At 41.6% G+C, this 22,460-nt stretch overlaps 1 protein-coding gene across 3 annotated transcripts; it reads left to right on the forward strand.

Annotated features, from left to right (window-relative positions):
- Nucleotides 1–13,554: 13,554 nt before the first annotated feature.
- On the forward strand, nt 13,555–21,141 carry osr2 (odd-skipped related transciption factor 2). Of its 3 annotated transcripts, none has more exons than XM_034873969.1 (4): nt 13,555–13,577; nt 19,162–19,851; nt 20,215–20,314; nt 20,636–21,141. In XM_034873969.1, exons 2-4 carry the CDS (start codon nt 19,199–19,201, stop codon nt 20,816–20,818), a joined length of 936 nt encoding a protein of 311 aa, XP_034729860.1. In that variant the 5' UTR covers nt 13,555–13,577; nt 19,162–19,198; the 3' UTR covers nt 20,819–21,141. The 3 variants fall into 3 exon arrangements, with proteins under 3 accessions (XP_034729860.1, XP_034729859.1, XP_034729861.1); XM_034873968.1 differs by lacking the exon at nt 13,555–13,577 and adding an exon at nt 16,866–17,162; XM_034873970.1 differs by lacking the exon at nt 13,555–13,577 and adding an exon at nt 16,880–17,162 and having other exon boundaries at nt 20,718–21,141.
- Nucleotides 21,142–22,460: the final 1,319 nt, after the last annotated feature.

Here is a 22,460-nt window from a genome sequence, read left to right on the forward strand (position 1 = left end):
TTGTTACTAACCCAGCTCTGGGTAGTTATTCTGCGGAGTCCCTATGTTCTTATTCACCCAGCATGTCTCCTTGGAGTAGGGAGGCACCAAAATCCTGGTTGGAGCTGTCGTTGTGGTCCTGCTACACGACATATGACGCCCTGTTCCATCCTGGTGCGCCCTGCTACGCCTTGCAGTGCGCTGCAACACCCTGCAGTGCCCTGTTATGCCATAAAATACTACAAACTACTATTTCTAGAAACTGTTTAATTATCTTTTATTGTTACTGTTATTGCCACTGTTCATCCGACCCCACAACCGGCCCCGTCAGGCACCGTCTATCAAGAGCCGGGGTCTGCCCGAGGTTTCTTTTCTTTTTTACGAGGAGTTTTTCCTCGCCACTGTTGCACTAAATGCTTGTTCTTTTGGGAATAACTGGAATTGTTGGGTCTTTGTAAATTATAGCGTGTTCTAGACCCACTCAAGCTGTAAAGTGTCTCAAGATAACTCTTCTACTTTAAGTAACATTGATTTGAACTGAATTGAATAATCAAATTTTTACTTTACTTTTACTTCAAGTACATTTAAAACCAGACTTCTGATACTTAAGTTCAGAAAATATCAAATACCTAAGACTTTTACTTAAGTAATAGTCTAAAAGGTGACTTTCTGGTAAGCTACTTGTACTTTTACTCAAGTATTTCTTCCAAGTAATTTATACAAAACTGCACATGGTTAGCCTTCTGAAAGAATATATAAAGTGGTTTCAATACAAATTTGGGCTGTTTCAGTGGCTTTTCCTCCACTGAGGACAATTACTGTGTAAAGACATAAAGAACACACCTACTTGGGATTCAGTACCAGTAGGGTTCCCTTCCTTTCCAGAAAACATAGAACTGCCATTGCTCAGGCTTTTAGAGGACATCTCTTGTCAGCAGAAAAAGAGCCTTTTGGGCTCAGGCATGACGTCTTCCAAAGGACAAGGAACAAGATCAAACAGGATCATCAGTGTAGAAGGTCTCCATATAGGCCAATGGAGCCTGGATAAGAAAAACGATGACCCTGTAAAACGCATCACCATTACACGCTATTATCCAGGGCTGCTCTCCTCTGGTACTGCCTTGACGGAGGAACGCATGATGAGTTCTGCAGAATTCTTGGCTGTAAATCGAACAAAAATAATTTCAAGCTCCCTCTCACCCCGTGCTCTTTTTCTTTTCAAATTATTTCTGTATTACATATGTTAAACCTGAGGTTTAAAATGGTTTATTGTACTATTCAGATGTGTATTTATTTCAGCCACACTAAATTGAAACCCACCTTATAGCTTCACCTCATTTTCCAATGTCTCGCTCCACCTCAGACCCAGCCAATACAGGTTTTTGAGGGTCACGGTCTTGCAGTTTTTATGGATCTCTTTAAATCATCAAGTGCTTAGCAAAAATGGCTAAGTGTCCAAAAAGTAAAACAATGCAGCCAGGTAAGTAATGGGGTACTTATGCTCTATAGACTACGGACCACCCAGCCAGTCAGCAGCAGCAGACCCGGCCCGCTTGCAGCTGTTCAGTTCTAAGGATGGACCTCCAAGCCCCGGTAATCAGCTCTGGGTAGAAACATCCCAGGAGTCTTTAGGAAATGAAATTACATTTTATTCATTAAAAGGAGTGCTGTAAAGATTGATTGTTTTGTGTCTCTCATTATTTTTGTCTCTAAAAATATTAACTTGCCATTCATACTGGTCCCTAATGGGAATTCCTATATCTCCCGGCTTCCTCCACGGGGGGGTCAGAGGTCAAGATCAGCCACAGAGCAGCAGCACTTCTGAAGCTGGTAGGATTTGAAAAGCAGAGCGGAGAACTTCCAACGTGGGTTTTGAAGGACTGCACTGCTAACCTCTAGGCTGCTCTGAGTGCACTGTATGTGTGTGTGTGTGTGTGCCTGTGTGTGTGTGTGTGTGTTGTTCTGAGTTTTTTTGACTTTTTTTAAACTTGTTCAAGTCACAGTACTGTACATCTTCTTCCCTTAGGCACAGCACAGCTCATCGCCCACAAAGAGTTCTTCACTGACCATCCACCCACATGGGAGCCGAGAATTGCTCTTTGACCCGTCTCAGAGAACCACCGGCCAATCGCTATGGAGAGACAAGAGGAATAAGATGAGCAGCACCAGTGTGGGAAAAGTAAAATGTCCTAAGCAGCATGTGCCCAAACCACAAACTTCTGTTGGAAACATGACGACCGCTCATAACGGGAATTAACTAAACAGCCTGACGAGTCTAGCTTCTTGTCTTCTATCCTCAGCACATTGTCTCTCTGGCAGCCCTGGAGTGCTTTCTTACGCTAGACCTAGATTCTGACAAGATTAATGCTCATGAGGGGCTGTAAAAGTTTCGCGAGAGCTGTCTTTCCAACAGCATTCTTTGGACGTAAAATGTAAGCAAAGACTGTGTGGAAATAAACACTTCCAAATTCTATGGCTCCCAGCCTTTTGTTGTGCATCACAAATGTTGACTTAATAGCATTGTAACCACTGTGGACAGAAATGATTATCATGTGCCACAGTCTCCAAGGGAAACCTGATTTTATTATGTTGACTTTTAAAGAGTGGAAGGCCCAGTGGAATCAAAGCTCACCGTCGAATGTCCAGCCAGACCAGAACCAGCCAGTTTCGCATGACCTTCCCCGTCACAGAGTATATTCCCAGCTTTCATCTCCCCGTGGATTTTCCTCATAAAATGCAGATAGCACAGTCCCTTCAAGGTTGATTTGAGGATGTAGACTATCTCATCCTCATTGAGCTGTGCAACAAAAACACACAAGGATTATTTTTCCAGTGATTAAGACACTCCAAAATATTAAATGCTGAGAAGCTCCTCGTGGAATAAAAAAGCAGTTAGTGTAGTTTAATTAGCTTAAAATTTTGGAGGAACAGGTGCTGTCACTGGTGGTCTGACTTAATTCTAGTGGTTGTAAAACATGTGGAAGCAAGCAGTCATGTTTGAAATTTGAAATCATCTCATCCATCAAAGCCTGTTTGATTTTCGTCATTCAGAGATCGAGTTCGGAAAATGCGATGGACGTGCTGACTTGAATGTGTCAGTGTAGATGAATGATGCCAAATGATGTGTTTTTCTTACTTAAACCCTAACACAGTAAGTTGGCCTCACACATATCCACTTGTACGTAGCTTTCTCTCCGAGTTCCCTGCTCTTCATCACTCAGTGTCTGCTCTACTAAACCTTGTTCACATTTTAAGCCACCTAGTCCTGCCACAAGTTAGCACTTTAACAAGTCACTCAGCCAGTTGCCCAGACAGTTAGCCAAACAGTCCAACAGTGGCAAACAAACAAGGTCCAATAAGGTTTATGAATCAAGCGTCCCCTGGCTAATGGCTGGTTATTCAGGACATGAGTCACACACACCAGAGTGGCAGAGGCAGAGAGCGAGGCAGGCAGGGATGCATGGAAGAAGGGGAAATTCCCATTAAGGGATCGCCAAGGAACCGGGCTTAGCCAAACTCTCCGGCAGAATGTGCACTTCATTAGTGGGGAAAGTGCCGGGGAGAACCAGACCAGGCCAAGTTCTTTGAGGCTCGGGAAAAGCTAATAAAAGTCCAAGCCAACAGAAGTACGCTTGAACCGAGAGACGAAGCAACACAGCAAGACAGCGGAGGTCTCATCAGAAAAATGACCAAAGCAGCATAAAGCCTTGCTACGTTATTCCAGTGGTCAGGTTTGTTGGTGTATGTGACATCATCTGTCAGTGAGATGGGGTTTCAGAGCGAGAGAGAAATGCAGCAAAGAAAAGCTGCGATTCCCAGCAGAAAAAATGCAACCTCCACAGAAAGTCCTGAGAGGCCGAGGCGTCTCTGTGTTCTCTACAGTGTCTGTGTGTCCTGATTGTGCATGATTCCTCCCTTTGCAGCTGGGCTGGAATTGTTTAGCTTGACTTACACCACTCCAGTGCGTACCGGGACCCCCGGCACTGGAGGTCAACACAGCCCCAGCAACCACCCAGCTGTCTGAGCAAGGAGAGCTCACATAAAACACAAGCTGTTTCATTGCTTTTATGCATAAGGAAGAAAGCAAGCTTGCATATAAAGTGGAAGTTGAATATTTATGGAATTCCAAAGAAGCTGGAATGAGACCTGTAGATACTGAAGTGGAGGATGTGATTCACTGTATCTTTCAATTCAAGAGCAAAAGCACACATGCATGTAGACACACAGAGAAGGGCCCAGGGGAATCAGCAGCAGTGGGGGTTTTTGTTGCTGTTGCAAAAGCTGAATGGCTGAATATTTATAGGCAGGACCTCCCTCTTTACCAGTGAGTAGGGTTTGGCCGGCAGAGGCCGGGCCTGAGCTCGCAGCACCTGGACAGTTACAGATCCCCACAGCCCACTTCAACTCCTTGGACGCACCATGCACCACAGGAGCCCGCTTCCCCCTGCCCTCCAGCCATGGAGCCCTCCGCTTCCATCTCTCTCCATGCACTTAGCCCGTGTTTATTCTCTCAAATAGTAACAAAAGGACAGGGCCGCCGAGAACTGTATCTTTTTACAACGTGGTGACATCACTTGTAAAAGCAGCGAGGTAAACACATGGAGCTCAGGCTCCTGGTCTTCCAGGTTTACAGTTCCCTGCCTGTCCATCCAGAGGGGCCCGATGCGACCTCTGTTGACCCCCGTACCGCTGTCTGACTCCTGATTGGGGTCAGGAACATTGCTGACGTTGGTTTCACAGCCCAATGAAATCACCCCAATGGACACGCTGCGCTGTGCTGTTAATTCAGTCAGTGAAGAGCTGGGAAATCTTTTAGTTTTTTTTTCTCACTTTGGGCTCTAACACAAAGCACATGAATGGACTTCTACCACTTCCATGGTGAGTGAAAAGACAATTGAGATAATAACATTACACAATTTTCATGTAGCAAACAGGAAACAGCTGTAAACATGAAGACAAAAGGAAACAAACATAATCTGTCTAAGAAGCATAATTGGTGTGTGAGGTCTTTAAGGCTAACAGGATAACAGAATAGATGTATTTTATGTTATCATTTCATGAATTATTGTTGTGTAGGGCTTAAAGATAGTCGTAAGAGTCAGATCCTTTAATCAGAAGTAAAATCACTCATTGAGTCTCATTGAGACTCACTCTCTAAGTTAGTTGAAGCCTGCCGTTACACTTGTCATTTATATTTGATTTTTGAGACCTGATCATGAAGATCTTAAAATAGTGAATTTCTGGTTACCCACATTTGGCCCAAAAATGTCAGTTATGCATCTCATATGGTTGCATCAAATTAAATCGGCTCAAATTTTCCTCCATGTCTTTATTTTTCTCAGAAGAACAATATAACTGGACAGTGTCCAGACAATACAGAATTCCACGTCCGCCTTGGATGTGGTTTAGATCTTTGCAGGGTAAGCAAAATCCAACTGGGGAGTCCATCCTCGCATGAGTGAACAGTAACATTTTCTTAAAAATAATAATAATAATGATAATGGTGCTCTAAGCTTGGGTCGTCATTAGTCAACAGCTGCCACAGTGATAGCCTTGATAAATGCTCAAATGGTCAAGTATTTCATTTTGGTATCTCTCCTGTGTTGGTGCACAAGGGCGGTGCTCCCCACTGGTGCCCCGCCCCCTCGCTCCCCCAGTCCATTGGGCTAGAGTGCTGTGAATCGGACAATTGTGATTTACATTGGATCAGAGTCTGTCATTTGGCTGCCTGATCTGCCAATTTAACCAAAAGTCTGATACCATGGAAGGAGCACTGAAATTGGTAGACTGAGTCTATAGAAATTGTGTATTGTACACAATTTGTTTATAATGATAATAAGTGTAAATGATGATGAAGGTGACGCCCCCTGACTAATTAGTGGTCCCTCCTGTGTCACCCCACTTAAAAAATCTTAGAATCACCACTGTTGGTACAACAATGGCTGCCACAATGGATCCTTTTCAGCTAAAGCAAAGAAAAAGGGAATGGGACTTGACTGTAAGTGAAGCCAGTGAGGATCAGCTGATCTCCAGCTGTACAGTCAAAGACACGGAGCTGGTTTCTGCTGGTTACTGGGCCACTGGGCTGCAGTCAGTGCTGTAATGAGGAGCATTTGTCTCTGCTTCCTCCCTGCGGTCACTTTGACAGCATCTGTTGACTGTTGCTACACTCCCCCTGTTCCACCCATACCCCCAAACCCCCCAACCAAAAGTCCCAGATACACACAGCTAAATAAAAACACACAAATTAACCATGTGGACCATGGTAAACATTTCCAGCTTCCCTGTCCAGGCCAGCTGGATCATGCCAAAGTTACAAGTTGCTGTGCTGTGCCGTACTCTGCAGAAAGAGCCTGCATGAAGGGATTTCACCCCAAAATGCTCCTTGGTGGGGCACCATCTATCTCACCCGATGTAGTGTGCGCCCCATGTGGGCTGAGTCTTTGCAAGTGGCCTTCTGCTGCATGTCAACCCATTCTCTGCCCTATTTACTGTGTATCTCCGCTGTATCTGCAACTGATGAAATGCAAAACGAAGCCAACACACAAGTAGTTGTGATCAATTCTTAAATTAAATGGGTTTTTTTAAATGTCGTATACTGTAATATATCTTTTAATCGCTTTCAAACTGACCTGTACAAGTCACGATGTACCACTACATTTACTGTGCCAGATCCTGTAAAAAACTCTGTTGTCTTTATGGGCTCGTTTATAATTACCGAGTGCATTGTTACCAAGGGAGCAGCAAACAATGTGCATGTTCAAACTAGTCCACCATGAACATTAGCAGAGATTTATAAATATAAGAAGTTGGAATAATTGTGGATTTGGAACTTTTATAGTATTTTAACAGCTCCCATAGCTGTGGAGCCAGGCCCCGGGCCCCTAGAGCTTCCAGCAAGCCCTCCATGCACATCCCAAGGACTGCATTCCCATTCCTGTTCTCCTGCTTGAGCCCTGGTAGTCCTCCTCCACATGTGAAATCAATACCACATCGTTTATAGCCAATTCTCACTTGTACTATCAACTCTGAAACATATTGCCAAAACTATTCCCTTTTTGTAATACTCTCATCTCAATGATGAAACCCCCAAAAATGGAAAGATAGCACAAGGGAATGACATGACAGCACATTTAAAGGACGTCAAAGATTGCCCTTTTAAAATCTATCAATGCATAATACTGCAGTTCCTATTTCATGCTTAGTAGTAAATGGATTCTTGAGAAGTATTTTAATATCATGCCCAAATGGCAAGGACGTGTGACGCGAGTGGCCAGAGAGTGTTGCGCTGGATGTGCAGGGGCCTCCACCAGCTCTAGGCCTCTCATAGGTGTTTAATAATAAAGCCTTGGTTCATCCAGCCTATACTTGGACTGAGATTATGTGCTTCCCAGACCAACCCCAGGGCCCTTTAACTTTCATAAACATAATCCTGGAATACACTTACACCATCCATCACTCTGACGCACACTGCACGTGCAGCGACGCAGTTTTTTTTGTAACAGTGACAGGTAACATTGGAGGCTTTTAGGAAACATTAAATCTACTGATGCACCATTCCACGGCGTTTTCTTCACCTGTCTCATTCAGGACGGTGCTGTGTGAATTTTAAAGGCAGCACTAATAGGATTGGTATGGCCAGAGAATGCCAGAGCCAGGATTTGAACCTCCACAGAGGTGAGAAATATGTGATTTGTGAGCAGTTTCAACACTAGCTCACACCTCTTTCTTTAAGCCCCTCAACGTCCAATTACAGCATTCAAACACCGGTGACAGGAGGCCGTTTCCATCCAAAAGAGTAAGAGGGGAATGTGGTTTTTGTTCCTCTGTGGTATAAGGAGTATTTTACCAGAACCTGGCCACCAATCTTAAGTCTGTGTAAAGACAAAGTAGTCTGTTTCAACATAGCATTTCCACTCCCATCAGACACAGCAGCACACAACACTCCCATGGTCTTGCCACAGGGGGACTTTTTCCATCCGCTTCAAACAAATACTCGAGCTGTGACTCGACTTCCCCCTGCTTTTACGACAAAAGCACCAGTGTTGGTATAAAACAGATGATTGGGACCTCCCCAGGACCAGTTTGGTGAAGCCGTGCAACCTGCCAACATCCACAGCCGTCCAGGAGCCCGCTTGACCAATAACTCCACTCTCACCCATATGTCGTAAACAGCTTAAACCCCTATTAAAAGCACAAATACATTTCAGAAACTAAGTAGACATTTATAAAACAATATTTCCTGTCTGTGAGTCGACTGCATGAATGTATTGAGTGTGTGACCGTATGGATGCAGAAGCTTATAATGTATTCCTGGTGGTGGTCAAACTTTTCCCTGGCTACAAGTTGTGAACATGCATCCTATAAATGCATCAGTAAAAAACGGTGATTTACTGGGCTGGAAGGGAAGTGATTACGAGTGACTGATGAGAGAGCAAAATCAACCTCCCTAAAGACTGCACCTGTGTACATTAACATTTACTTGTGTGTGTGTGAGTTAGCGTGAGTGTGCGTGTGCCGTTGAAATTGCCTGAAAGCGTTTTTCTGTGCATTTGCGAGTATGCACGTGTGTGTCTACACTCTAAATGCAACCATGCAGCCATCCAAACCATTAACTCAAACCACAGTGGAGCATAAATGCATCAATAACACAAGAATCCATTCAAAAAATGATGTTATTTTAGTTCAAAGAGCATAAGGAAAATGAGAGAGAGAGAGAGAGGGGCAACACGGTTGGATTCCAGCCAACAGCGATATGTTTACCATTGAAAAAGCAATTTGACTTTTTCCGTCTTTCTGACAACACTTTCTCAGGAATAATGTTATCACGTTAAAGAAATATGGTTCTTTGTGACTAAGTTTAATGAAATTGTCATTTGCTCATATGAGAATCCAAGAAGGGAGCTTGCCTGCAAAGAAGCCGTCCCTGAGGTCCATCACAACTAAAGGTCCTTCATGTAACAGTGTCAAGATCTGCTCTCATTTTTTTTTTAAGTGGAAAGCCATTTCCTGACTCTCTTTGTAATGTGCATGTGTCTGGCACATCACAAAGGGAGAGAAAGGCATGGGGAATAAAGAAATTATATGAAATCACACAGGATGAATGTTATTGTTGTTGCTGTTGATGTGGGAAAATGACCGAGTCCATCGCATTATTCATTCCTCATCCAACAACATCACAGAAATATTTCAATAAGGCCTGATTACACAAAGTCATGACAAGTAGTTTGGAACAACAACCTTTTAGAGTCATTTTGTCCATCTCTCCATTCCTCACATCTACCCTTTCAATTCACCTATCTCTCCATCTTTCCACTGCTTTCTCATACACCTCCTTCCATTCTGCCATTCCTACATTTCTTCATCCTTCAAGCTCTCCTTTACTTTCTCCACCCAAGCTCTGTTAAATCTCTCCATGCCCCCAGTTTTCATCACTCCATCCTCACTTCTTTGTTTTTCATCTTTCCATCTCACCCAAGGTAAAGGACGGATGCAGCAGTCACTGGGACCTTTTAAAAGTGTCACTTCTGACGGGCTGGATGAGACAGTCTACCGCTCTGTTGATTTATCCTTCCAGTGTGCTGCAGTAACTTTGTTAATGTCTCTCATCAGCCTTTTAACAGCACATGACCATGGCCAGGAAACAGGTGCTTGGAGAGTTTTACTGTCCATCAACTCAGCAGCAGGAGCCGAACAGCAGTAGGGAGAGCGGGCAGAGCAACGCTTTGGGCCCACAAAGTCACAACTTCAATTACAAGTGTTAGAGAGTAGAATTCAGGTTAACACTGCAGCGAAGGAGACATACAGAAAAAGAAAAAAGTGCTGAGCATTGTTTTGTGAGACTGTGGTAGGGCAGTTTTAAAGCAATAGTGTAACATTTTGAGAAACACACTTATTTGCTGTCTTTTTGAGAGTATAGGTTCTTCAGAAGTGATACATCTATGAAGACATTTTATTTCTCACGTGATTGGACAAAAGGTTGTTTGAATGGTCTTTCGGGCATAACCCGACACTTGTGTCTGTACATTACATTTAAGGCTAAAGCCAGCAGCCAGTTAGCTTAGCATACAGGCTAGAAACAGGAGGAATCAGCTGTCCTCCACCCACCGGTACCTTTAAAACTCACTAACTAACATTTAATCTGTTTATTCTGTACTAATTCTGACCCGAACACCTGGTGGTTTTACTGATTAACTGATTTACTGTTTGTTTTTATGATTTACAGGAGCCCAGGAAACAGAAATACATAGAAATACACATCCCCTGAGATGTAACTCATTAGTGAGTAGGACTGGGCATCAAGAACCAGTTCCAACTACAACAAAATTACGATTCCAATGGAATTGTTTCTTTATTGGAATCATTTGGAATGGTTTGGAAATTTGGTTTCGAATCCTATCATCGGTTCCAAATTTAACACGTGCAAGTCTTGGTGTCACTTGTATTGCGGCTCTCTAAAGTGTAAAGTGTGGCTGAAAAAGCCAGTAAAACCACCATTGAATCAGATCAAATGTACCGCTTACTTGTGAAATATGCATGTGACCTGTTTCAACTCCACATTTCAAAGAATCAGAATTGAGAATTAATAAAAACTGGTATCAACAGGAAGAATCGGATTTGGAATCAGAAATGTTCAATCAAAACGACACCCAACCCCATCAGTGAGCTTTAGTAGTTTTAGTATTTCAAAAAAACGTCTATCCATAAGGTTTATGAAGTGTTACCAATACGAAATTATTCTTTCTATGGACAAGCCTGCAATCAGATTTGATTTCTATGATCAACAATGGGCCGTGTCTAATACGTAAAAAAATATGAATTATGCATTATATATGGTAAGTGACAATGTGTGCTGTAATTTTGGTGTGCCATGGCTTCCAAATGAAAAATATACAGAAGTATTATCCACAATAGTAGAAGAGCTTCCACATAAAAAAAAAATCTTGGATTCTTAGTAGATTTTAACTGAGCTAAGCCAGTAAACTGAGTTTCGGTGAGAAAATAGGCAAAACAGCCATGATGCAATGTGTGGAGGGCAATAAGGCATAAGGCACCTTTAAAAAAGCACCACAGCCCTGACGCCAGCAGAGCAGCTGAATCCAGAGAATCCCCGCCCGGCAACAAAAAGGTCACGCCTGTCACAGCTGAGCCGTGAAGCGCTTCAGAACACGCTTTGAGAAAATACCTTTTTCATGACGAGCACATGCAACAATGCAAAAATGCAGTGAGCTTAGAGCTGGGAGAACATGCTCAAGACAGCTTGATATGACCCTCTCTGCCTACATTGTAGCTGTGTAGCTGTAGCTCTCCTGCTGGCTTTTTACACATAGATTCTCCAACACACACACACACACATGTTACACACATAACACACAACAGTTGTTGTGGGCTGGGAATTGACATGGTTTGCACAAATTTTCATCTCTTTGCTTCTCGCTTAGGGTTCATTTTTCTTTGTTTCTTCCAAAATCTTTCCGTCCATCCATTCCAGCACGTCTTCACACTTCCATCCCAAAATGTCTGCCTTCTTCCATCTCTCCATCCCACCACAGATTCAAAGGCACAGGAAACAATTGTGATACAGGTCCCGTTATAGAATAAGACCTTTATTTACATTCTCTCGTCCTGATATCAGTAAGGGATTTTAAACATATCAACAACAAACTGACCCAAAGAGAAGTGTAAGTTGAACTATAATGAATGTGGACTTCTATAAATGCTGACATGGTGTTTAATTTTTAGGCTGCCAAGCTATCAGTTAAACCAGCTGATAATTCAACCGAGATCAGATGTCTGATCAGACGTTCTTCGAGCAACATTTGTGATCATACACAGATCCCTCTCTTTGCTCTTTCTTTTTACAGCTTCTTCAGTCTGCTTGTCATCAGACCATACAACAAATAACCGAAGCTGTCATGTAATGGCAGGGGGGCTCTACAGAAGCGCCTGGCCAGCAAAGACAAGCGGAGGAGGCTATTTGCTGACAAATGGGATTTGGTGCTGGGCTTGAGCAGCATTAACTGGTGGGTTTTATTGGTTGAAGGAGCACGATATCATGGTGGTTTTCTTCTCCATGCCTTTCTGGCAAAGGGGATGACGTCGCAGGGAGCAAAGGCATTTGGTCACGCAAAGGTGCCGAACGCTGTTAAACAGATGGCAGGAGACCAGTGAAGAGAGTGGCAATGGACAGCAGATGGAGAAGAGATTATGTAGGAGACCAGAGGAATGAAATGTATGTACCCGACACACTGCCAGTCCCCGGGTTCCTGCTCCCACTTGATGAGTCTATTTCTAGTTTTTCCTCCTTGTGTATGTGGTTGTAACAGTATGCATTTCCAGAAAAGATGCACAGAAGAGAACAGAACAAATATGTCTTATTTGTCAGAGCTCAGAAGTTGAAGATAGGGCATGCACTGTTTTCATGGAGATTGGGTGTTTAATGTCCCATGGTGAACAATAATTGTAGTTCTAAAACTGACAATATTTGCACTTGTTGTCACTGAATGATACAGTGTGCTGTATGATGGTACAACATGAAATGCTGACTAGTAATTTGAGCGTAAACCAATAGGGGGCAATCTTGTACAATAAAGCAAAAAGCATGTGGCTGTCAGAGCTGAACTACAGTACATAGTGCACTGTCCAGAAAAGTGAGTTTCTGCGTCATCGTGTTTCCTCAAAGCAGTTTGAGACAATTTACTAATTAAATGGATGTGTGGATATGTGTTACTGCTTTTGTTTTCACATGATTGCCATGTGTCTTATAATTCCTGATATTTCTTTGTCAGATTTGGACAAAAAGCAGTGCATCTTGTTGCCAACAGAGGTTTGCAGACATGTCCAAATTCAAACCTTGACATTTTAAAAACAGTTAATTGTGTATTCTGTCTATAAAAAAATTAGATTAAGTGGATTTTAATTGCTTTCTGAGCACAAAATCAGCACAAACACAGAGTCCACCTAACTTCATTAATGTAAAAACTCCTAGATGGCATAAAAAAGACCTAAAAGCTGTTTGACATACACATGTCAAAACTTCCAGAAGGTTGAGGGATTCAAATGATGGCAGCCACCACAGTATAGCTAATAAACCAAAAGCTAAAAAAGAGCCAACTTTAGCTATTAACAAAAACAAACAGCAGCCTAATAGGGTTTATATAACAGCAGATATGTTGTAATATGTCCAACCGAGATATTTCCCATGTTCTTATTTGGTCCAGTGTGTCTGAAAAACACATTCATTTAAAATAAAATAAAAACTCCAAAAAAAAGAGACTATTTGAAAAACCGTTTCTCTAGCAGTGCACAATTTCAGGTAAAGAGTGTGATGTGGAGGAAAATGTGACTGTGAGGGTCTTTGATTGTAAACACCCATCCTGAGAGCTGCTGCTGGGACAGGATGAGTGAGACTGTAGGTGGGGATGTGGGGGCTTTGAAACCACAGCAGGTAAGAGTGACAGGTTTACCTCCCCCTGCTCTTACACCATGGACCTGACATCCTGTCTGTCAACAGAGACGCTCTAACGCAGAGAGACAAACACTCACCTCAGCTCCACGTCTTCTGTCAAAAAACCAGCCTGCATGTGAGTATACCAGAGGTAAGCACATTCGGAAGCAAGGCTACACATGCTGGATAAAATAGAAAATAGACAAAAAAATAAATATTAGGAGCTGAATATTTTCTTACAATATCAGAAGGGGCATTTTGAGATCTTAGGAGCTGGGACACTGAAACAGGTTGCACTTTTAAAAGAGAATTAGACAGGTTCCAACTGAATCTGTGGATTCATTGATTTAAATTATCCCTTTAGTTGAGGTAGATTTCTGACCCTGAGAAGAATACACATTATGATCACATTATCAATATTATGAGGGAAATGTTATGTTACAATATTAGTTAAGAAAAAGCTTGAATGAGACTGACACCTAAAAAGATATGTATTTTTAAAACCAGACTGTGGCATGTGATATCATACATTTATATAAAGGCCCATAGGCCTATGTGTCAAAACCTTTAACAGGACATTTTTTTTGAATACATTCAAGCTTTGACAAGTGAAGTTGAATTATGTATTAAATCTTTTTGTGAAAATCCATGAGAGCTCTGTAGTGGTTTATTAGTAATCTGTGCTAGTCTTCTGGTCCGTCACTCAGTGTTATTGGGAGAGGAGTGTCGGCCATTACAGGCTTGGCAGCTGCACCGAGCTGCAACACTGATACTCTGTGGGAGTCAGATTATCATTGAGAATGATGGCGGCTGCAGGGGACTCAGGGCAGGGCCAAAGGGCAAGGCACTAACTCACTGGCTCTGACATTAGCCCAACTATAAAGAATACAGTAATCCCATAGCACAGACTGGTGTAACCATAAAATACTAAACTGTACATAAAGACCACATACAAAACGCAGGAACAAGATAAAATTCCACAGTGTTTTCAAGGTGGCCATAAACTTATTATAGACTATCTGAGTCATATGTTTAAGTATTTAACTGTGATATTACAGCAGATGTAAGCACAAAAAGACACACACTCACCACCCAGCACCATTACCATTGTTGTCTGTGGGAACAGTAATGGAATAGAGTATTCATAATGACACTATAAAATGCAGAAATACCATGAAGTAAAATATTTTTTTTGAAGTCAAATGTATCTGAAGTACCACAGCAATGTGGCTCAAGGTCACATAAGAATTATAATATATCAAAACTTTATATTTCATCATGAAAGTTGAACATAGAGGCTTTAATAGCTTTATTATAATATCTCCTAGGAATTTCCCTCACAAAAAAATAGTTTACCTCTATTTTGTCAGATTTAAATGAATTCCGTTTGTATAGATTACTAGTTAAAAAATTAAATTACATTCTTAGTGTTTGCTTTATGGACCAGCCCAGGAGATATTTTTAAAAAAACACCTGTTTTAGTCAATGGCCTTTTTCAGTGACCAAAAACCAACCTAATTTTCATTGTTATACATTTCTGAGAAAAGGATATGTTGAGAAAATGTCACAGTCTGTAATGTAAAAATGTGTGTGTGTGTGTGGGGGGGTTATGTGCTTCTAATCTGTCCGCAATGCTCAGTGTTTTGACAGTGAAGATGGAGCCATGGGTGATATGAAACCGAACTAAAAAACCACAAGCGTGTTGGGTGCAGAAAATGTTCTGCAGCTCTAAGAAAACGAAAATTAGGTTACATGAGCTCTTGGATATACTAAATGTCTTTTGTTGTTATCTCTCACATAATGAACTGAGATCTGCCTGGCCCTCATTTTAATGATTAACTCAAAGACTTGCATGAATGGGTCAGAAGCTCCAATGAACCGGTTCAGTGGTGAAATCAATTTAAACCTCTAGGCCCAATTAACAAGTTTTATCATAAAAAATGCGGTTTTTTTAACGCATGCAAGCGTGGTGCAGGCATTTTTTGTGTTTGCTTGTTTTCATATGTGTTTTGCGGAAAATGCGCAGTTACTCCAACAGACAGTGTTCTGTCAGAGCCGCAGACAGCGTGTTGTTCTGTTGGAGTCCCGATAGGCGGCGCTGCAGACCAGCTGTGCACAGCACAACCAACCAGACATGAAGATGTGTTCCTAAGAAGTAGAAAACCTAGTTCCCCTACTTTCTTTTTGCCATGCATTGTGACATGATAAGATAATTACAGAAGTAAAAAGATTTAATAATGTGAGACAAGATCATGAGTCTGCATTTTGACGTTGCACTGAAATGAAACATCTGCACGATTTTTCCTCCTTGATTAAAAATATACACAAATATATATTTATACATCTCATACAGGGTTATATATTTTTTATTAAGTAATAAATTAATAGTCAATTAACTTTTTCTGTGGCGTTTTGATAGATAAATTCTCCAAATTACGCATCCCCGTTCAATAGCAACCTGTTGCAGTAGAGGCTGCGCGTGTGCGTAAAGCCGCTAATTTGCGGGTGTTTGCACAAAAAGACGCAACTTCAACTTTTTAATTCTGGCTGTCAAAAGTCTTTATTACTATGCATCTAAATCTGTAATCAGAAAAACAACCCGCAATCCAGTTCAAGAGCAGTCTACTTTATCTCATTTACGCACTTTTCAATAAATTCAATAAAAAGAAATTGAAAAAAAAAGTGTGTGAAAGAATTACACTGAGGTTTTGTATTTGCTTTTGAAAAAAAATGAGTTTTTTATTAAGGCTGATCTCAAGACATAGGCTATAGTTCCTCAACACATAACAGACTTTTTTTTATTGCACACAATGTATTTAATATAATAAGATGTCTATTCATTTTTGGAGAACAAAAGGGATTAGTTGTAAATAATACGGGTAACGTGTGTGACGTTTTCATAATGATGTAAGTAGTCCATTTGTATTTAAGTGTTTAACACAAATTCATGAGTAGGCTACAGAAAGAAATTGCAGTCAAAGTGGCGTTTTACATTTGTTCACCATGCTGCTGATCTCAGGCTGTTATTTTTTTTTTGTTTGTTTGCTGCAAACCTCAGAAAGTTTTTAATCTTACCACAAACAAATAAAAACCATTTCATGTGGTGGCTCATGCATGTGCCCTTCATTTTCGCAAATGGAGCATATGGTTTCAAAAAAGAAAAAATCTTGTAAGCAGGCTCAAGTGTCCAAAAGCAAGCGAGCAGCGTTTCCTCTTGCGCTTCCAATCATGTCTCCAAAAGAAGGTATCAGCCTTGGCTATTTGGTGTATGAGAGGTGTCAGAGGAGGCAGGTTGAGCTGAACACGCTTCTCTACTATGGTCTGGAGCCCTAGTTGCTATCCAAACACAAATAAACAGAGGAGGAACATTGGAGTTAATGATAGAGGAGGGGGGGTGGAGGCGTGTCGGAGGGCGGGCTGAGCGCTCCAGAGCCCCGGAGCCCTGAAAAGTGAAGGACCGGTGCACGTTACGCACACTTCCAGCCCCAGCTCCGGACGGGACTCCCACGCTGCTGCTGTCTCTCTTCCAAACTTCTTCGCCTCTTTCCACAACTTTTCACAACTTGTCAGATTTCTGCAAAGGTCCGAGACATCACAGATGACTGCATGGCTACATGAAAGTTTCATGGACTTGGAACTTGGAAAACTTTTAGCGGCGCTTTATTGGAGCTCGTCGCCTCTATAGTTTCTGTGGATTACTGACATAACGCAGGACCTTTGGCGGCTATTTATTGGGGTAAGATTCTGTTTGGCAGGGTGTATGTCAGTCTTCTGCAGCAAGGGAACCCAACATCACTCAACTCACTTGTCAGAATTTTTTACTTAAAGAAAATATTTTATCTTTACTGTTTGAGCTGTAAACCAAAGAGATCAAACTGTTAAAAAAGGGGCAACTTTTCATGAAAAGAAAGCTGTTTTTTAGACGTGGTTATTGCTTCGTGGTGATCGCCACCTTGAGAGGTCATAGTTCACCCACGTTTTGACTTCCCTGGTCCTTGTCCACAGTGGGGGCTGGAAACCAATACCGAAACAAGCAGTCGAGTATTTGAACACTTAAAGATATTCAAAACCTATTCCAAAAACAGACACTGACAAGAGCACGGCAAGACACTTAGACTGCTGTCAAAGTTTAAATGAAGTCCAAGGGTTATAAGAGAAGAACAGGTTGAACAAAGTTGTACATATGAGGAAAGAACAAGTGCCTGCATGGTGTCTTATGTTGCACCTGTGCAAACTTACATTTTAACCCTATCCCGCCTGTGAAAGGGAAAGCAAAGTCGAAAGAATTCGAAGATCTGTGATAGAAATGTAACGACCTGACCCAAAGCGAGCCCTCCGGCTTCCATACGCAGGACTTTCCCTCTGCAAGCGTGAATAATGCCTTAATCTCCAGAATGTGCAGGTTTGATAGGCTTGTGACATATTCATGTTAAAATACAATTTGGTCTGAGCTGTCAAAAACAGTTACGCATGTTATCCAAACACGGAAAACGGAGGGTTTTTCTATTCTTCCGTTTTCATTCTCGACCAAATGTGAAGGTCAGCTCGCCGTCGCACCCCGCTGGCTCGGTGCCAGTCCCGCTTTCACCATCCGGAGTCTTGAACTTACACGGTTTTTACTTTCTTAGTGGGAAACATAACTTGTCATCCCCAAAAAAACATGGAACAAGGCCTTCAAAATGTCTCGCAGCCACCTCATCTGTCCTACACTGTGGAGATGTGGCTCCTTCTTTATTTCACTCAAACATAGTTTGGAAGAAAAGTGGGTTAAAAAGGCCCAGAGGTTATTTGCTATGTTCTCTTGGCTTTATTCAAAAAGCATGCAGTAGCCTAGTAAATAAAAATAGACATAAAAGCTAAATATTGGAACTATGAAATGATCCATCCGCAAACACGAAAATAAAAAGCACATGCCTTTTCAGTAGAGATTAAAGTCTTGTGGGTAATAATATCCAGCATTTGTGTGTTTTGCTCTGACTCATGCACATATTTGATCCCTGCTTGCAAAATGTTAAACTCCAACTTCAGCAACTACATACAGAGCACTTGTTTTTTCCATTGTGAAACACCAGCTACAACTGTCAAAAACAACAATGTGTCTTCGCTAATTACCTCGTATGAGATTTAGTGCTTTATTCAGAGTGATCTGGATGTGTGATTTACACTGGCAATCGATGCCATATGACTCTTTCACACCCACTTCATTGAATTACAGTGGCGATGACTGATTTGTTATATAAAAATGACTTTGAAGCGCGTTTTTCAAAGACAAACTGATTAAACTAATGCGTAAATCCGTGTTAATATTCACTCTGGGGTTCTCCTCATGACAAACAGTGTTTTCTTTGTCATTGTCAGTATAGGAAAATAATGCTGCATCTTATCAAGAATCTCAGTGTATTTACCAAATCAGCTCATGAGTCCATCACTTTGTGCAAATTATCATTATTATTATTATAAGTCATTAAATTGCGCGCTAATCCGAACACACTTGATTGAAGGAGTATAATCCCCTTTGTGACATGATTTTAATGAAATAAATGATATTATGTTAGAATAAATAATGTGTATCTTGGTGTATTTAAAGTAAAATAGTAGTCTATAGTCAACAGGTGTTTTTTGCTGTAACATGATCACTAAGTGAAGGTCACAAATTGCCTTTTTTATTTTTTTTACCAGAGACTGTAATGTAACATTTACGCATGACACTCATCGTTTTGTTTTCCTCCCCTTAGGTGTATCACCGTGTTTTCTGCAGTGGTCTGAGCCGAGATGGGGAGCAAAGCCCTGCACGCTCCGATCCCCCTGCACCCGGCCCTCCAGCTCACAAACTACTCCTTCCTGCAGGCCGTGAACACTTTCCCTGCGGACCAGCTGCAGGGACTGTACGGCCTCAGCGCTGTGCAAACCATGCACATGAACCACTGGACTCTTGGTTACCCGCACATCCAAGGACTGAGGTCGACGATCACAGAGATGGCAGCCGCCCAGGGTCTGATGGACCCCAGGATTCCCTTCCCAGGGTTACCCTTCACAACCGCAGCGCAGCTCTTCCATCCAAAACAAGCCGCTGTTGCGCACGGCATCCCCTCGCTGCACAAGGACAGGCCGAGGTTTGACTTCGCCAACCTGGCCCTCGCTGCCACTCAGGAGGACCCGCCGAAAGCTGCGGATCTGGCGAAGTTGGCGTCGGGATTAGGGGGAACCATCTCCGAGCTGAGCAAGCTATCCCCGGACAGAAAACCCACCCGGGGCAGGCTCCCATCCAAGACTAAAAAGGAATTTATTTGCAAGTTCTGCGGCAGGCATTTCACCAAGTCATACAACCTCCTCATCCACGAGAGGACCCACACAGATGAAAGGCCTTATACCTGTGATATTTGCCACAAGGCATTTAGAAGGCAAGACCATCTCAGAGACCACAGGTAAGACTTTATTTTAATTTCTTTTATTTTTAGCAGATGCTTTGCTATACGCTCAGGGTTAGGAGGAGGCATAAATTCCCCGCAATATTCCTGATTTTGTACGTGATTTAAATCACAAATATGTGTATTTAACCACACAACATCTTCAGGGCTTCCAATTAAAAATGGATATCATTAATTTTGCATACAGGCTGTACCCAGAGTTTTCTCCATGAGGGCGCTAAAGCACTTTTACGCATTAAGTTGGACGGTCATAAGTTGCACAGTAGATATTTTTCGCCCTGTGACTCTGGGGTTTACAACAGCTACAAGCGATTCCATGCATGAGCAGACATTTGATTAAGTGTTATTTCTGTTTTACAGATACATCCACTCCAAGGAAAAACCATTCAAATGTCAAGAATGTGGGAAGGGATTCTGTCAGTCTCGAACTCTAGCCGTCCATAAAACCTTACATATGCAGGTAAGCTGGAAATATTAACAGACACCGTGCTTTTATCCTCACTAAACTATGTGACACGTTATGATCATAATTCACCTATAATGCAATGCAATAATATGTCGACTGCATGCATGGGGCTCACAGTCTCACAAAAATAATTGGCCAGTTACTAAACCAAAATGTGAGTAAGAGACACACATGCAATTTATGTGAAAATGTGTGCAAATCCATTATATAGTTTTAACTGACACGATAGTGGATTTATGTAGATGAATGATAATTTCTATAGACGTTCTATACAATTAAAGGGAATAATCCTTTGCTTGCTTTAAATCTAAACAGGAATCTCCCCACAAATGCCCCACATGCGGAAGAACCTTTAATCAAAGAAGTAACCTGAAAACTCACCTTCTCACCCATACAGACATCAAGCCCTACAGCTGTGGCCGCTGCGGAAAGGTGTTTCGGCGCAACTGTGACTTGCGACGGCACAGTTTGACGCACAGCCCACATCAGGACTACTAGCCTGGACAGACTAACAAAATAACAATGGACAAAAACGCAGGAAGACAAGCCACCGACTGTTTTTTTTTGTTCAAAGACAATCTCCAAATCAGGACACGTTTACTGGCGCACAGTTTAGAGTGGGATTTGGTTGCATCTCAAGTGGGACAGCAGCGGAGCCGTGGCCATGTCCGGCTTCCACACCACCTGTAAATATCAAGACCATGTACATAATGTTGCTTTTTAAAAAAAAAAAAATTTCTGATCTTGAAATGATAAAGTTGTCATAAGTTTTAAAGTATGTTAAATTGTATTTTAGAAAATAAATACTTCCATGATACATTTGCATTTGCTCTGTCTTTATTCCAAGTTCCCCATGCTGACACGAGACACGTTGTTAAAGCCCAAAAGCAAAATAGAGATGAAACCGTTTATCGTGGCCATCAAATTAATAGTCTATATGTTTACAGCCAGCAGGCAGGGAGAGCTTAGTGTGGCTTTTTATAGCAGACCAGCAGATGTGGGTTAGCAGCTATAGGGAGCATGAAAAGTCTTCCAGGACAGACAGGAATGTCTCAAAATCCAGAATTTTTGTCTTTTTGAGTGTTAATTGATTATGTAGCCTAGTCAAATGTTTTTTTTTAAATAAAATGACAATCATATAATGATTAGAATTATTTTTTTTTGTGAGAAGGAGAAGGATTGAGCTCCATTATTCCCTATTATCTTCCATGTTATTAATATTCTATCAGTCGCATTAGCAGCAGCCATATCACGTCTTTATCTACATCACATCTGATATCATAATCGATTTACAAAGCAACAGAAAGACTCATCAGAGCAAGGGAAGCAAATTAATAAATACTGTCAACAGATTATGTTTTGGGGAACTTATCTAGGTGAATTCATTCATCTTTTTTTACACTACAAACACAAATAAAACTGATTTGTTCCCGTTTTTGGCCCATTGTCAAACACCACATCACCATGCAGTTTATTTATTGAGCATAGGCTATTCATAATTTATAGGAGCTGGGTTGGTGTTCCGTTGATTAATACACACATTATACTCACTGTGCCGATTTAAAAAGAAATAGTGGGCGCTTGTGATTCTGCCTGAACACCCCGGTTTATCACTGGTGTTGTCTTCCCATCAACGATGACAAAAAGTTATCGCTTTTTCTGACATTTTTGTCACCTTTTCAATGTTGTGGGTGCTTTGTTTGAATGTTTTTTCCAAACTTATTTGATATTTCTAATGCTGATTTTTTCAAAGGGCCATTTTTTGTGATGATTAAAATGAAATTGGGTCAAATTGGACCCGATGACAACACGAGGGTTGACAGTTTTTTGATTAAAATAAAAAAAATCCAAGATTTGGATTGTATCCAACTAACCTTCGTTCGGCCACATTCGGATCAAAATGCGCTTGAATATTAACCATCAGAGCTATGCCCTGTGCAGAATAACTTGATCTTTAATATATTATTTTATATAATTCAGTGAAGACAAAATAAGATTCTCTCCCTCTGACTCCTATACAGCCCTCTGCCTCTCTGTGTTACTTGGCCTTCAGGCCTGTTGATTCAGGATTTCACAACTGAAGACTCGTTTAAAAACCTAATTTTCACCTGACAGTGCAATTAATTGCTTTAAAAAAAGG

The sequence above is a fragment of the Etheostoma cragini genome, chromosome 6 (genome assembly GCF_013103735.1).
Source record: "Etheostoma cragini isolate CJK2018 chromosome 6, CSU_Ecrag_1.0, whole genome shotgun sequence".
NCBI lineage: Eukaryota > Metazoa > Chordata > Actinopteri > Perciformes > Percidae > Etheostoma > Etheostoma cragini.

Coding starts and splice junctions, on each gene's coding strand:
- osr2 (XM_034873969.1), top strand. CDS start 19,199: ATGGGGAGCAAAGCCCTGCACGCTCCGATCCCCCTGCACCCGGCCCTC. Junction 19,852..20,214: donor GACCATCTCAGAGACCACAG/GTAAGACTTTAT, acceptor TCTGTTTTACAG/ATACATCCACTCCAAGGAAA. Junction 20,315..20,635: donor ATAAAACCTTACATATGCAG/GTAAGCTGGAAA, acceptor AAATCTAAACAG/GAATCTCCCCACAAATGCCC.